At 52.6% G+C, this 15,463-nt stretch overlaps 1 protein-coding gene across 1 annotated transcript in view; it reads right to left on the bottom strand.

Moving 5' to 3' along the window:
• Positions 1–15,463, bottom strand: part of LOC129817640 (lysophospholipid acyltransferase 2-like) — a 104,834-nt gene that overhangs the window by 5,377 nt on the left and 83,994 nt on the right. Inside the window, exons 6-10 of the mRNA XM_055873089.1 lie at positions 14,414–14,468; positions 5,595–5,781; positions 5,010–5,202; positions 3,989–4,092; positions 3,809–3,873 (exon numbers count right to left, since the gene is read on the bottom strand). Coding sequence (XP_055729064.1) covers positions 3,809–3,873; positions 3,989–4,092; positions 5,010–5,202; positions 5,595–5,781; positions 14,414–14,468 — 604 coding nt within the window. The remainder of the gene's footprint in view (positions 1–3,808; positions 3,874–3,988; positions 4,093–5,009; positions 5,203–5,594; positions 5,782–14,413; positions 14,469–15,463) is intronic.

Below are 15,463 nucleotides of genomic sequence, written 5' to 3'. Positions count from 1 at the left end.
ATTATCGGTTAGCTAGCCAGCTATTTTCGCCTGCCGCGCTGCCGTCCTCCTACCTAGCCAACACTGCTAGCTAACACTGCTAGCTAGCCAACTTCTACCGAATAGCAGCACTGTAGAAACTTACATTACAACGGAACGACTTGATTAGCGTAGTGTTAGCTAGTTGTCTTTGCTGTCCTTGTATCCATGATAATTGTGTAGTTTAGAGAAATTTAGAGAAATTGTCGAGGTCACCTAGCCAGCTTCACTTTCAACAACGCAGCTACTGCTAGCCAGGCTACTTCACCAGCCAGCAGTACTATATCATTTTAGTCAATAAGATCTTTTATTTTATTTATTTTTTGCAACGTAAGCTTAACTTTCTGAACATTTGAGACGTGTAGCCCACTTGTCATTCTAATCTCCTTTGCTTTAGCGTAGCCTCTTCTGTAGCCTGTCAACTATGTGTCTGTCTATCCCTGTTCTCTCCTCTCTGCACAGACCATACAAACGCTTCACACCGCGTGGCTGCGCCCACCCTAACCTGGTGGTCCCAGCCCGCACGACCCACGTGGAGTTCCAGGTCTCCGGTAGCCTCTGGAACTGCCGATCCGCGGCCAACAAGGCAGAGCTCATCTCAGCCTATGCGTCCCTCCAGTCCCTCGACTTCTTGGCACTGACGGAAACATGGCTCACCACAGATAACACTGCTACTCCTACTGCTCTCTCTTCGTCTGCCCACGTGTTCTCGCACACCCCGAGAGCTTCTGGTCAGCGGGGTGGTGGCACCGGGATCCTCATCTCTCCCAAGTGGTCATTCTCTCTTTCTCCCCTTACCTATCTGTCTATCGCCTCCTTTGAATTCCATGCTGTCACAGTTACCAGCCCTTTCAAGCTTAACATCCTTATCATTTATCGCCCTCCAGGTTCCCTTGGAGAGTTCATCAATGAGCTTGATGCCTTGATAAGCTCCTTTCCTGAGGACGGCTCACCTCTCACAGTTCTGGGTGACTTTAACCTCCCCATGTCTACCTTTGACTCATTCCTCTCTGCCTCCTTCTTTCCACTCCTCTCCTCTTTTGACCTCACCCTCTCACCTTCCCCCCCTACTCACAAGGCAGGCAATACGCTTGACCTCATCTTTACTAGATGCTGTTCTTCCACTAACCTCATTGCAACTCCCCTCCAAGTCTCCGACCACTACCTTGTATCCTTTTCCCTCTCGCTCTCATCCAACACTTCCCACACTGCCCCTACTCGGATGGTATCGCGCCGTCCCAACCTTCGCTCTCTCTCCCCCGCTACTCTCTCCTCTTCCATCCTATCATCTCTTCCCTCTGCCCAAACCTTCTCCAACCTATCTCCTGATTCTGCTTCCTCAACCCTCCTCTCCTCCCTTTCTGCATCCTTTGACTCTCTATGTCCCCTATCCTCCAGGCCGGCTCGGTCCTCCCCTCCCGCTCCGTGGCTCGACGACTCATTGCGAGCTCACAGAACAGGGCTCCGGGCAGCCGAGCGGAAATGGAGGAAAACTCGCCTCCCTGCGGACCTGGCATCCTTTCACTCCCTCCTCTCTACATTTTCCTCTTCTGTCTCTGCTGCTAAAGCCACTTTCTACCACTCTAAATTCCAAGCATCTGCCTCTAACCCTAGGAAGCTCTTTGCCACCTTCTCCTCCCTCCTGAATCCTCCTCCCCCTCCCCCCCCCCTCCTCCCTCTCTGCAGACGACTTCGTCAACCATTTTGAAAAGAAGGTCGACGACATCCGATCCTCGTTTGCTAAGTCAAACGACACCGCTGGTTCTGCTCACACTGCCCTACCCTGTGCTTTGACCTCTTTCTCCCCTCTCTCTCCAGATGAAATCTCGCGTCTTGTGACGGCCGGCCGCCCAACAACCTGCCCGCTTGACCCTATCCCCTCCTCTCTTCTCCAGACCATTTCCGGAGACCTTCTCCCTTACCTCACCTCGCTCATCAACTCATCCCTGACCGCTGGCTACGTCCCTTCCGTCTTCAAGAGAGCGAGAGTTGCACCCCTTCTGAAAAAACCTACACTCGATCCCTCCGATGTCAACAACTACAGACCAGTATCCCTTCTTTCTTTTCTCTCCAAAACTCTTGAACGTGCCGTCCTTGGCCAGCTCTCCTGCTATCTCTCTCAGAATGACCTTCTTGATCCAAATCAGTCAGGTTTCAAGACTAGTCACTCAACTGAGACTGCTCTTCTCTGTATCACGGAGGCGCTCCGCACTGCTAAAGCTAACTCTCTCTCCTCTGCTCTCATCCTTCTAGAACTATCGGCTGCCTTCGATACTGTGAACCATCAGATCCTCCTCTCCACCCTCTCCGAGTTGGGCATCTCCGGCGCGGCCCACGCTTGGATTGCGTCCTACCTGACAGGTCGCTCCTACCAGGTGGCGTGGCGAGAATCTGTCTCCTCACCACGCGCTCTCACCACTGGTGTCCCCCAGGGCTCTGTTCTAGGCCCTCTCCTATTCTCGCTATACACCAAGTCACTTGGCTCTGTCATAACCTCACATGGTCTCTCCTATCATTGCTATGCAGACGACACACAATTAATCTTCTCCTTTCCCCCTTCTGATGACCAGGTGGCGAATCGCATCTCTGCATGTCTGGCAGACATATCAGTGTGGATGACGGATCACCACCTCAAGCTGAACCTCGGCAAGACGGAGCTGCTCTTCCTCCCGGGGAAGGACTGCCCGTTCCATGATCTCGCCATCACGGTTGACAACTCCATTGTGTCCTCCTCCCAGAGCGCTAAGAACCTTGGCGTGATCCTGGACAACACCCTGTCGTTCTCAACTAACATCAAGGCGGTGGCCCGTTCCTGTAGGTTCATGCTCTACAACATCCGCAGAGTACGACCCTGCCTCACACAGGAAGCGGCGCAGGTCCTACTCCAGGCACTTGTCATCTCCCGTCTGGATTACTGCAACTCGCTGTTGGCTGGGCTCCCTGCCTGTGCCATCAAACCCCTACAACTCATCCAGAACGCCGCAGCCCGTCTGGTGTTCAACCTTCCCAAGTTCTCTCACGTCACCCCGCTCCTCCGCTCTCTCCACTGGCTTCCAGTTGAAGCTCGCATCCGCTACAAGACCATGGTGCTTGCCTACGGAGCTGTGAGGGGAACGGCACCTCAGTACCTTCAGGCTCTGATCAGGCCCTACACCCAAACAAGGGCACTGCGTTCATCCACCTCTGGCCTGCTCGCCTCCCTACCACTGAGGAAGTACAGTTCCCGCTCAGCCCAGTCAAAACTGTTCGCTGCTCTGGCACCCCAATGGTGGAACAAACTCCCTCACGACGCCAGGACAGCGGAGTCAATCACCACCTTCCGGAGACACCTGAAACCCCACCTCTTCAAGGAATACCTAGGATAGGATAAAGCAATCCTTCTGCCCCCCCCCCCCCCTTAAAAGATTTAGATGCACTATTGTAAAGTGGCTGTTCCACTGGATGTCATTAGGTGAATGCACCAATTTGTAAGTCGCTCTGGATAAGAGCGTCTGCTAAATGACTTAAATGTAAATGTAAATGTTTGGTATACTCAGTATAAAGATAAATCAGACTGTTAGTGCTAACTGACTCCACTAGGTGGCAGACTTTTACAGACAGATAAGACCTCAGAGCACTTGCTTTAGGCGTAACCACAAATGATTTAGAGCATGAAACCTATACTGCAATTACTATGTATTTAAATAGTATGTACAATGGTGTCAGAAAGCTAATGTTGATAATTCCAGAAAGAAATGATGACCAAGTCTCTTTGTCTTTACCAATTACAGACTAAACCTGGTTTCTGTACCTTTTGAGCCAATGTGCCGTCTGTATATTCCAATTGTCAAGGAACATCTTGAAGCTGGTGGCAAACTGGAACCAAGGAGAGCAGGACAACATCAGTATACATACATGAACTGTAGATTGTAATAGAAAGAGTTGTGAAAAACATGCATGAGTGAAGACTACTAATGTTTCGACATTTCACCTCAATATCCATTATCCTCAGATTGGAGATGAGATCCCACCGCGGTGAGCCGTCACTGTTGTATCCATTGAATCCAAATCCTGCTGCATTGTTGATGGCATCAGCTGTTAAGAATTCAGACACATGCTTTCAGAAACACCATCTCCAGGCAGGCATTCAGTCAAAGGCCAATTGTCAACAAGCGCATTGCACTTGACTTTTAAAGGTAATTTACGTTTAAAAGGTAATTTATCTGCACGGTTTATCATGAAAGTGCTCTCCGCAAATGTCAGGGAAATTGCCTTTATATGGCGTATTCTCAGTATTATCGTGCACAGCTCTGACGCCCCTTTGAATGAGTCCCGGTCTTTTTCAGGTCCCATCACTGTACTGTACATCCACAAAGTACCCCATTTCTTAGTGATGATAATATCATTAATAACATTATCATTCTAATAACAGTGTATTATCACAGTGAAGGACAATACAGGAGCTATACAGGCCGTGCTCTCTCTGTGTGTGTGTGTGTGTGTGTGTGTGTGTGTGTGTGTGTGTGTGTGTGTGTGTGTGTGTGTGTGTGTGTGTGTGTGTGTGTGTGTGTGTGTGTAGAGAAGGTTTAATTGAGTCCCACCTCTACTTGCTTGTTATCACCATACTCTCTATGACGCACACCTTGCTGCAAACAATCACACACAAACACAGTCGGACTGATCTCACCCCCTTACAAAGCTCATCTGTTCTCAGTCTGTGAGGGGTTACTTGTCAACATGGAATAACAGAGCATATTGCAGTTAAGAATTGGTTTCTGGGTCAATCAATGAATACAGGCCTAAAGAGATTTACTATTGAAAACTGACAAAGGCTACATAAAGATTCTCCTCCCTTCTCCCTTTATCCCCTGTAATGGATTTGAAAGCGTTGGATTGGTTTAAGCTTTGGCGGAAGGGAGTTTCAACCATTGTTAATGACGAGTGCACCCTTCAAAAAAACATTAAAAAAACAAGGGTTGAGAATCAGCCAACGGAAAAGAGAGAAGACCCACCCAGCGTCCAGACGAAGTAGTACTTGGGCCGGGTGGTCAGCATGGACAGGTAGAGGTAGACCACCTGGGCGTAGAAGGGCGTGGTGGCGATGAAGTCGTCGTCGATGTTCCGTTCCACAGGGAACACTTTACAGACCGAGAGGAAAACCATGAGGGAGAAGAAACAGGTGGCCAGTTTACGGACGACTTCAACCTGAAGAAGAGGAAGGGGGGGACATCAGCCAATAAAAACACTCTGTCCCAAATAGAACCCTATTCCCTATATAGTTCACTACCTTTGACCAGGGCCCATGGTCAAAAGTAGTGCACTATAAAGGGAACAGGGTGCCATTTAGGAAGCACACTCAGCGAAGACTCACATCTGCTTTCCATAATTGAGAGCTTCAGGAGAAGGTCAAAAGACAGCCATGTTGCTGTTCATTCAGTGAACAATGAAGTGACTAGGGAATACTGTGCATTTACTACACAGAGATGCTTTCCTGTCTTAGAAAGTTCCAGACAAGCATTGAGAGTAACGTGGCATGAAAATGCTGCCGATTTGGTAACTTTCCAAAAATCATAGTGGCATTTGAGACCAGTGCTTACGTTTGGGGAGGGGTCAGTCTGTTTGTGTCTGCCGTTGGTCTTCCCGTTGGTCTGGTGGTCTTTACTGCGACGGCAGAGCGTGCCCTCGATGAAGGCAATGTAATCGTTGTAGGAGGAGGTGGGGCCGGCCAGGATGCCCAGGAAGTTACAGTTGTAGCTGAAGTACTCCAGCAGACTGGGCATCCTCCTGCAGGGGAGGAGACACAGACCATCACAACACAGTCAACCTTCTGCAGGGGAGGAGAGACACAGACCATCACAACACAGTCATCCTCCTGCAGGGGAGGAGAGACACAGACCATCACAACACAGTCATCCTCCTGCAGGGGAGGAGACGCACAGACCATCACAACACAGTCATCCTCCTGCAGGGGAGGAGACACAGACCATCACAACACAGTCATCCTCCTGCAGGGAAGGAGACGCACAGACCATCACAACACAGTCAACCTCCTGCAGGGGAGGAAACGCAGACCATCACAACACAGTCAACCTCCTGCAGGGGAGGAGACGCACAGACCATCACAACACAGTCATCCTCCTGCAGGGGAGGAGACGCACAGACCATCACAACACAGTCATCCTCCTGCAGGGGAGGAGACACACAGACCATCACAACACAGTCAACCTCCTACAGGGGAGGAGACGCATAGACCATCACAACACAGTTATCCTCCTGCAGGGGAGGAGACACACAGAACATCACAACACAGTCATCCTCCTGCAGGGGAGGAGACGCACAGACCATCACAACACAGTCATCCTCCTGCAGGGGAGGAGACACAGACCATCACAACACAGTCATCCTCCTGCAGGGGAGGAGACACAGACCATCACAACACAGTCATCCTCCTGCAGGGGAGGAGACGCACAGACCATCACAACACAGTCATCCTCCTGCAGGGGAGGAGACACAGACCATCACAACACAGTCATCCTCCTGCAGGGGAGGAGACACAGACCATCACAACACAGTCATCCTCCTGCAGGGGAGGAGACGCACAGACCATCACAACACAGTCAACCTCCTGCAGGGGAGGAGACGCAGACCATCACAACACAGTCAACCTCCTGCAGGGGAGGAGACGCACAGACCATCACAACACAGTCATCCTCCTGCAGGGGAGGAGACGCACAGACCATCACAACACAGTCATCCTCTTGCAGGGGAGGAGACACACAGACCATCACAACACAGTCATCCTCCTGCAGGGGAGGAGACGCACAGACCATCACAACACAGTCATCCTCCTGCAGGGGAGGAGACACAGACCATCACAACACAGTCATCCTCCTGCAGGGGAGGAGACACAGACCATCACAACACAGTCATCCTCCTGCAGGGGAGGAGACGCACAGACCATCACAACACAGTCATCCTCCTGCAGGGGAGGAGACACAGACCATCACAACACAGTCATCCTCCTGCAGGGGAGGAGACACAGACCATCACAACACAGTCATCCTCCTGCAGGGGAGGAGACGCACAGACCATCACAACACAGTCAACCTCCTGCAGGGGAGGAGACGCAGACCATCACAACACAGTCAACCTCCTGCAGGGGAGGAGACGCACAGACCATCACAACACAGTCATCCTCCTGCAGGGGAGGAGACGCACAGACCATCACAACACAGTCATCCTCTTGCAGGGGAGGAGACACACAGACCATCACAACACAGTCAACCTCCTACAGGGGAGGAGACGCATAGACCATCACAACACAGTCATCCTCCTGCAGGGGAGGAGACACACAGAACATCACAACACAGTCATCCTCCTGCAGGGGAGGAGACGCACAGACCATCACAACACAGTCATCCTCCTGCAGGGGAGGAGACACAGACCATCACAACACAGTCATCCTCCTGCAGGGGAGGAGACACAGACCATCACAACACAGTCAACCTCCTGCAGGGGAGGAGACACAGACCATCACAACACAGTCAACCTCCTGCAGGGGAGGAGACACAGACCATCACAACACAGTCAACCTCCTGCAGGGGAGGAGACACAGACCATCACAACACAGTCATCCTCCTGCAGGGGAGGAGACACAGACCATCACAACACAGTCATCCTCCTGCAGGGGAGGAGACGCAGACCATCACAACAGTCAACCTCCTGCAGGGGAGGAGACACAGACCATCACAACACAGTCATCCTCCTGCAGGGGAGGAGACGCACAGACCATCACAACACAGTCAACCTCCTGCAGGGGAGGAGACGCAGACCATCACAACACAGTCAACCTCCTGCAGGGGAGGAGACACAGACCATCACAACACAGTCAACCTCCTGCAGGGGAGGAGACTCACAGACCATCACAACACAGTCAAACTCCTGCAGGGGAGGAGACGCACAGACCATCACAACACAGTCAACCTCCTGCAGGGGAGGAGATGCACAGACAATCACAACACAGTCAACCTCCTGCAGGGGAGGAGACACAGACCATCACAACACAGTCATCCTCCTGCAGGGGAGGAGACGCACAGACCATCACAACACAGTCAACCTCCTGCAGGGGAGGAGACGCACAGACCATCACAAAACAGTCAACCTCCTGCAGGGGAGGAGACACAGACCATCACAACAGAGTCATCCTCCTGCAGGGGAGGAGACACAGACCATCACAACAGAGTCATCCTCCTGCAGGGGAGGAGAAAAAAAAGACCATCACAACACAGTCATCCTCCTGCAGGGGAGGAGACACAGACCATCACAACACAGTCATCCTCCTGCAGGGGAGGAGACGCACAGACCATCACAAAACAGTCAACCTCCTGCAGGGGAGGAGACACACAGACCATCACAACACAGTCATCCTCCTGCAGGGGAGGCGACGCACAGACCATCACAACACAGTCATCCTCCTGCAGGGGAGGAGACACACAGACCATCACAACACAGTCATCCTCCTGCAGGGGAGGAGACACACAGACCATCACAACACAGTCATCCTCCTGCAGGGGAGGAGACACAGACCATCACAACACAGTCATCCTCCTGCAGGGGAGGAGACACAGACCATCACGAAACAGTCATCCTCCTGCAGGGGAGGAGACACACAGACCATCACAACACAGTCAACCTCCTGCAGGGGAGGAGACGCACAGACCATCACAACACAGTCATCCTCCTGCAGGGGAGGAGACGCATAGACCATCACAACACAGTCATCCTCCTGCAGGGGAGGAGACGCACAGACCATCACAACACAGTCATCCTCCTGCAGGGGAGGAGACACAGACCATCACAACACAGTCAACCTCCTGCAGGGGAGGAGACGCACAGACCATCACAACACAGTCATCCTCCTGCAGGGGAGGAGACACAGACCATCACAACACAGTCATCCTCCTGCAGGGGAGGAGACACACAGACCATCACAACACAGTCAAACTCCTGCAGGGGAGGAGACGCACAGACCATCACAACACAGTCATCCTCCTGCAGGGGAGGAGACGCACAGACCATCACAACACAGTCATCCTCCTGCAGGGGAGGAGACACAGACCATCACAACACAGTCATCCTCCTGCAGGGGAGGAGACACACAGACCATCAAAACACAGTCAACCTCCTGCAGGGGAGGAGACACAGACCATCACAACACAGTCAACCTCCTGCAGGGGAGGAGACACAGACCATCACAACACAGTCAACCTCCTGCAGTGGAGGAGACACAGACCATCACAACACAGTCATCCTCCTGCAGGGGAGGAGACACACAGACCATCACAACACAGTCATCCTCCTGCAGTGGAGGAGACACAGACCATCACAACACAGTCATCCTCCTGCAGGGGAGGAGACACACAGACCATCACAACACAGTCATCCTCCTGCAGGGGAGGAGACACACAGACCATCACAACACAGTCATCCTCCTGCAGGGGAGGAGACACAGACCATCACAACACAGTCATCCTCCTGCAGGGGAGGAGACACAGACCATCACGACAAAGTTATCCTCCTGCAGGGGAGGAGACACACAGACCATCACAACACAGTCAACCTCCTGCAGGGGAGGAGACGCACAGACCATCACAACACAGTCATCCTCCTGCAGGGGAGGAGACGCATAGACCATCACAACACAGTCATCCTCCTGCAGGGGAGGAGACGCACAGACCATCACAACACAGTCATCCTCCTGCAGGGGAGGAGACACAGACCATCACAACACAGTCAACCTCCTGCAGGGGAGGAGACACACAGACCATCACAACACAGTCATCCTCCTGCAGGGGAGGAGACGCACAGACCATCACAACACAGTCATCCTCCTGCAGGGGAGGAGACACAGACCATCACAACACAGTCAAACTCCTGCAGGGGAGGAGACACACAGACCATCACAACACAGTCATCCTCCTGCAGGGGAGGAGACGCACAGACCATCACAACACAGTCATCCTCCTGCAGGGGAGGAGACACAGACCATCACAACACAGTCATCCTCCTGCAGGGGAGGAGACACACAGACCATCAAAACACAGTCAACTTCCTGCAGGGGAGGAGACACAGACCATCACAACACAGTCAACCTCCTGCAGGGGAGGAGACGCATAGACCATCACAACACAGTCAACCTCCTGCAGGAGAGGAGACACAGACCATCACAACACAGTCATCCTCCTGCAGGGGAGGAGACACAGACCATCACAACACAGTCATCCTCCTGCAGGGGAGGAGACGCAGACCATCACAACACAGTCAACCTCCTGCAGGGGAGGAGACACAGACCATCACAACACAGTCAACCTCCTGCAGGGGAGGAGACTCACAGACCATCACAACACAGTCAACCTCCTGCAGGGGAGGAGACGCACAGACCATCACAACACAGTCAACCTCCTGCAGGGGAGGAGATGCACAGACCATCACAATACAGTCAACCTCCTGCAGGGGAGGAGAGACAGACCATCACAACACAGTCATCCTCCTGCAGGGGAGGAGACACACAGACCATCACAACACAGTCAACCTCCTGCAGGGGAGGAGACGCACAGACCATCACAGTCAACCTCCTGCAGGGGAGGAGACACAGACCATCACAAAACAGTCAACCTCCTGCAGGGGAGGAGACACAGACCATCACAACACAGTGATCCTCCTGCAGGGGAGGAGACACACAGACCATCACAACACAGTCATCCTCCTGCAGGGGAGGCGACGCACAGACCATCACAACACAGTCATCCTCCTGCAGGGGAGGAGACGCACAGACCATCACAACACAGTCAACCTCCTACAGGGGAGGAGACGCATAGACCATCACAACACAGTCATCCTCCTGCAGGGGAGGAGACACACAGACCATCACAACACAGTCATCCTCCTGCAGGGGAGGAGACGCAGACCATCACAACACAGTCATCCTCCTGCAGGGGAGGAGACACACAGACCATCACAACACAGTCATCCTCCTGCAGGGGAGGAGACACACAGACCATCACACCACAGTCATCCTCCTGCAGGGGAGGAGACACACAGACCATCACAACACAGTCAACCTCCTGCAGGGGAGGAGACACACAGACCATCACAACACAGTCAACCTCCTGCAGGGGAGGAGACACAGACCATCACAACACAGTCATCCTCCTGCAGGGGAGGAGACGCAGACAATCACAACACAGTCAACCTCCTGCAGGGGAGGAGACACAGACCATCACAACACAGTCATCCTCCTGCAGGGGAGGAGACACAGACCATCACAACACAGTCATCCTCCTGCAGGGGAGGAGACGCAGACCATCACAACAGTCAACCTCCTGCAGGGGAGGAGACACAGACCATCACAACACAGTCATCCTCCTGCAGGGGAGGAGACACACAGACCATCACAACACAGTCAACCTCCTGCAGGGGAGGAGACCTAGACCATCACAACACAGTCAACCTCCTGCAGGGGAGGAGACACAGACCATCACAACACAGTCAACCTCCTGCAGGGGAGGAGACGCACAGACCATCACAACACAGTCAACCTCCTGCAGGGGAGGAGACACAGACCATCACAACACAGTCATCCTCCTGCAGGGGAGGAGACGCACAGACCATCACAACACAGTCAACCTCCTGCAGGGGAGGAGACGCACAGACCATCACAGTCAACCTCCTGCAGGGGAGGAGACACAGACCATCACAACACAGTCAACCTCCTGCAGGGGAGGAGACACAGACCATCACAACACAGTCAACCTCCTGCAGGGGAGGAGACACAGACCATCACAACACAGTCATCCTCCTGCAGGGGAGGAGACACAGACCATCACAACACAGTCATCCTCCTGCAGGGGAGGAGACACAGACCATCTCACACAGTCAACCTCCTGCAGGGGAGGAGACCTAGACCATCACAACACAGTCAACCTCCTGCAGGGGAGGAGACACAGACCATCACAACACAGTCAACCTCCTGCAGGGGAGGAGACGCACAGACCATCACAACACAGTCAACCTCCTGCAGGGGAGGAGACACAGACCATCACAACACAGTCATCCTCCTGCAGGGGAGGAGACGCACAGACCATCACAACACAGTCAACCTCCTGCAGGGGAGGAGACGCACAGACCATCACAGTCAACCTCCTGCAGGGGAGGAGACACAGACCATCACAACACAGTCAACCTCCTGCAGGGGAGGAGACACAGACCATCACAACACAGTCAACCTCCTGCAGCGGAGGAGACACAGACCATCACAACACAGTCATCCTCCTGCAGGGGAGGAGACACAGACCATCACACACAGTCAACCTCCTGCAGGGGAGGAGACGCACAGACCATCACAACACAGTCAACCTCCTGCAGGGGAGGAGACGCACAGACCATCACAACACAGTCAACCTCCTGCAGGGGAGGAGACGCAGACCATCACAACACAGTCATCCTCCTGCAGGGGAGGAGACGCAGACCATCACAACACAGTCATCCTCCTGCAGGGGAGGAGACACACAGACCATCACAACACAGTCATCCTCATGCAGGGGAGGAGACACACAGACCCTCACAACACAGTCAACCTCCTGCAGGGGAGGAGACGCACAGACCATCACAACAGTCAACCTCCTGCAGGGGAGGAGACGCATAGACCATCACAACACAGTCATCCTCCTGCAGGGGAGGAGACGCACAGACCATCACAACACAGTCAACCTCCTGCAGGGGAGGAGACGCATAGACCATCACAACACAGTCATCCTCCTGCAGGGGAGGAGACGCACAGACCATCACAGTCAACCTCCTGCAGGGGAGGAGACACAGACCATCACAACACAGTCAACCTCCTGCAGGGGAGGAGACACAGACCATCACAACACAGTCAACCTCCTGCAGGGGAGGAGACACAGACCATCACAACACAGTCAACCTCCTGCAGGGGAGGAGACACAGACCATCACAACACAGTCAACCTCCTGCAGGGGAGGAGACACAGACCATCACAACACAGTCATCCTCCTGCAGGGGAGGAGACGCACAGACCATCACAGTCAACCTCCTGCAGGGGAGGAGACACAGACCATCACAACACAGTCAACCTCCTGCAGGGGAGGAGACACAGACCATCACAACACAGTCATCCTCCTGCAGGGGAGGAGACACAGACCATCACAACACAGTCAACCTCCTGCAGGGGAGGAGACACAGACCATCACAACACAGTCATCCTCCTGCAGGGGAGGAGACACAGACCATCACAGTCAACCTCCTGCAGGGGAGGAGACACAGACCATCACAACACAGTCAACCTCCTGCAGGGGAGGAGACACAGACCATCACAACACAGTCATCCTCCTGCAGGGGAGGAGACACAGACCATCACAACACAGTCATCCTCCTGCAGGGGAGGAGACACAGACCATCACAACACAGTCAACCTCCTGCAGGGGAGGAGACACACAGACCATCACAACACAGTCAACCTCCTGCAGGGGAGGAGACGCACAGACCATCACAACACAGTCAACCTCCTGCAGGGGAGGAGACGCAGACCATCACAACACAGTCATCCTCCTGCAGGGGAGGAGACGCAGACCATCACAACACAGTCATCCTCCTGCAGGGGAGGAGACACACAGACCATCACAACACAGTCATCCTCATGCAGGGGAGGAGACACCAAGACCATCACAACACAGTCAACAGTGACAGTAAGGGCTGTGACACATTGACCATCACAACACAGTCAACAGTGACAGTAAGGGCTGTGACACACAGACCATCACAACACATTGACAATAAGGGCTGTGACACACAGACCATCACAACACATTGACAGTAAGGGCTGTGACACAAAGAAACGGTCTCTCACAGACAATCACAACAGTCACTACAGTAATTACAGTGACAGTACAGACTGTGATACATGCATAGTTAGAATCTCCAAAGCATTTCTCTCTCCAGAGAAACAACAATACACACTGAACAAAAATATAAATGCAACATGTAAAGTGTTGGTCCCATGTTTCATGAGCTGAAATAAAAGATCCCAGAAATGTTCCATACACACAAAAAGCATATTTCTCTCAAATGTTGTGCACACCATGGCTATGGAGCTAGTCAGCATCTGGTGTGGCCACTATTTTCCTCATGCAGCGCGACATATCTTCTTCGTATAGCGTTGATCAGGTTGTTGATTGTGGCCTGTGGAATAATGTCCCAACCCTAACAAACCATTCAGTGACCACTTGTGCCCTGTGGAAGAGGGTATTGTCATCCCCCAGACTAGACAGCCAATTAGACCGTCCTCACAGGCTCATACATTTTCTACTCAAAATAACTAAAACATACCTGTAAAACATACCTTATAGCCAGGACTTTCTGATTTGGGGTCAGCTGCTCCTCTTTCCGGCACATTCCTGTTGGGGGAGGGAGGTAGAGAAGAACTCATATGTAATGCTTGCTTTTGATCAGTGGGGTTTGGTTTCAAAGTTAATTCAAAGATACTGACTTTGCAATGGAAGGGAATGAAAACAACATGTCATAACAGTCTACAGTACATGGTTGACTCGGGTGAGGCCACCATTCCCTGCCCATAGGCTTAGTCCCAGAGAGAGGCAGTGGTCTGAGAACTCAGTAGTGTCTTGTCCTCTCCTGTGTCTGTCCTGTGTGGGTAATGATATCCATTACATCCCTGTGGTCTCTCTTTCTCACTCTCTGCAGGTCCCCGCTGATCTATGGGCTAATTAAAGGAGGATAAATTGACTTCCAGGAAGTGCGCGTCCCTGTTGTCTCACCAACCCCGCCTCCACGCCGCAGCGCTTTGTCTTGTCCTGCGCCGCACACCGGGGACGAGGCGAACGGAGTGAAACAGGCCGAATAATTCTGTGTTGTTTATGGCGGCCATTATGCTGATAACAAGATTAGCACAGCTAATCAGCTCACATTACAGCCTAATGCCTGCTGGGGACTGGAGGAGAGGAGAGGTGCCAACACCAATACTGGGCGGCACCGTCGCCCCAAATCTGGCTCCATTAACAGGCTCAATAACTAACACAGTAGGGCATAACTCAGACTCCCTAGACAATGAGAACGGAGTAAGGGTGGTAATGTCGGACCTGAGCACAGACTTGTTTGGTTTTGTTTGACACAAGGACAGACTACAAGACTGCATGAGTGACTGCTAAAAAAGGGCAGAAAGAACACATTCCAGAATGCTTACACTAGGACAAGTTCATTTCCAAACATGAGGTCATTTCATCCACCTTTAGTTTGGATCTCAAACAGACCTTTCTGTGTTGTTAGATCGAACAGGTACCAAGGGAAGTAGCAAACACAGGCCAAACACAATGTCCCATACTGGGAACACAGTAAAACACTGGCCAATCAGGATGTCCCATAACTCTTGCTAGTT

Source organism: Salvelinus fontinalis, chromosome 20, assembly GCF_029448725.1.
Source record: "Salvelinus fontinalis isolate EN_2023a chromosome 20, ASM2944872v1, whole genome shotgun sequence".
Classification (NCBI taxonomy): domain Eukaryota; kingdom Metazoa; phylum Chordata; class Actinopteri; order Salmoniformes; family Salmonidae; genus Salvelinus; species Salvelinus fontinalis.
This window is presented reverse-complemented; position numbering and strand designations above follow the sequence as displayed.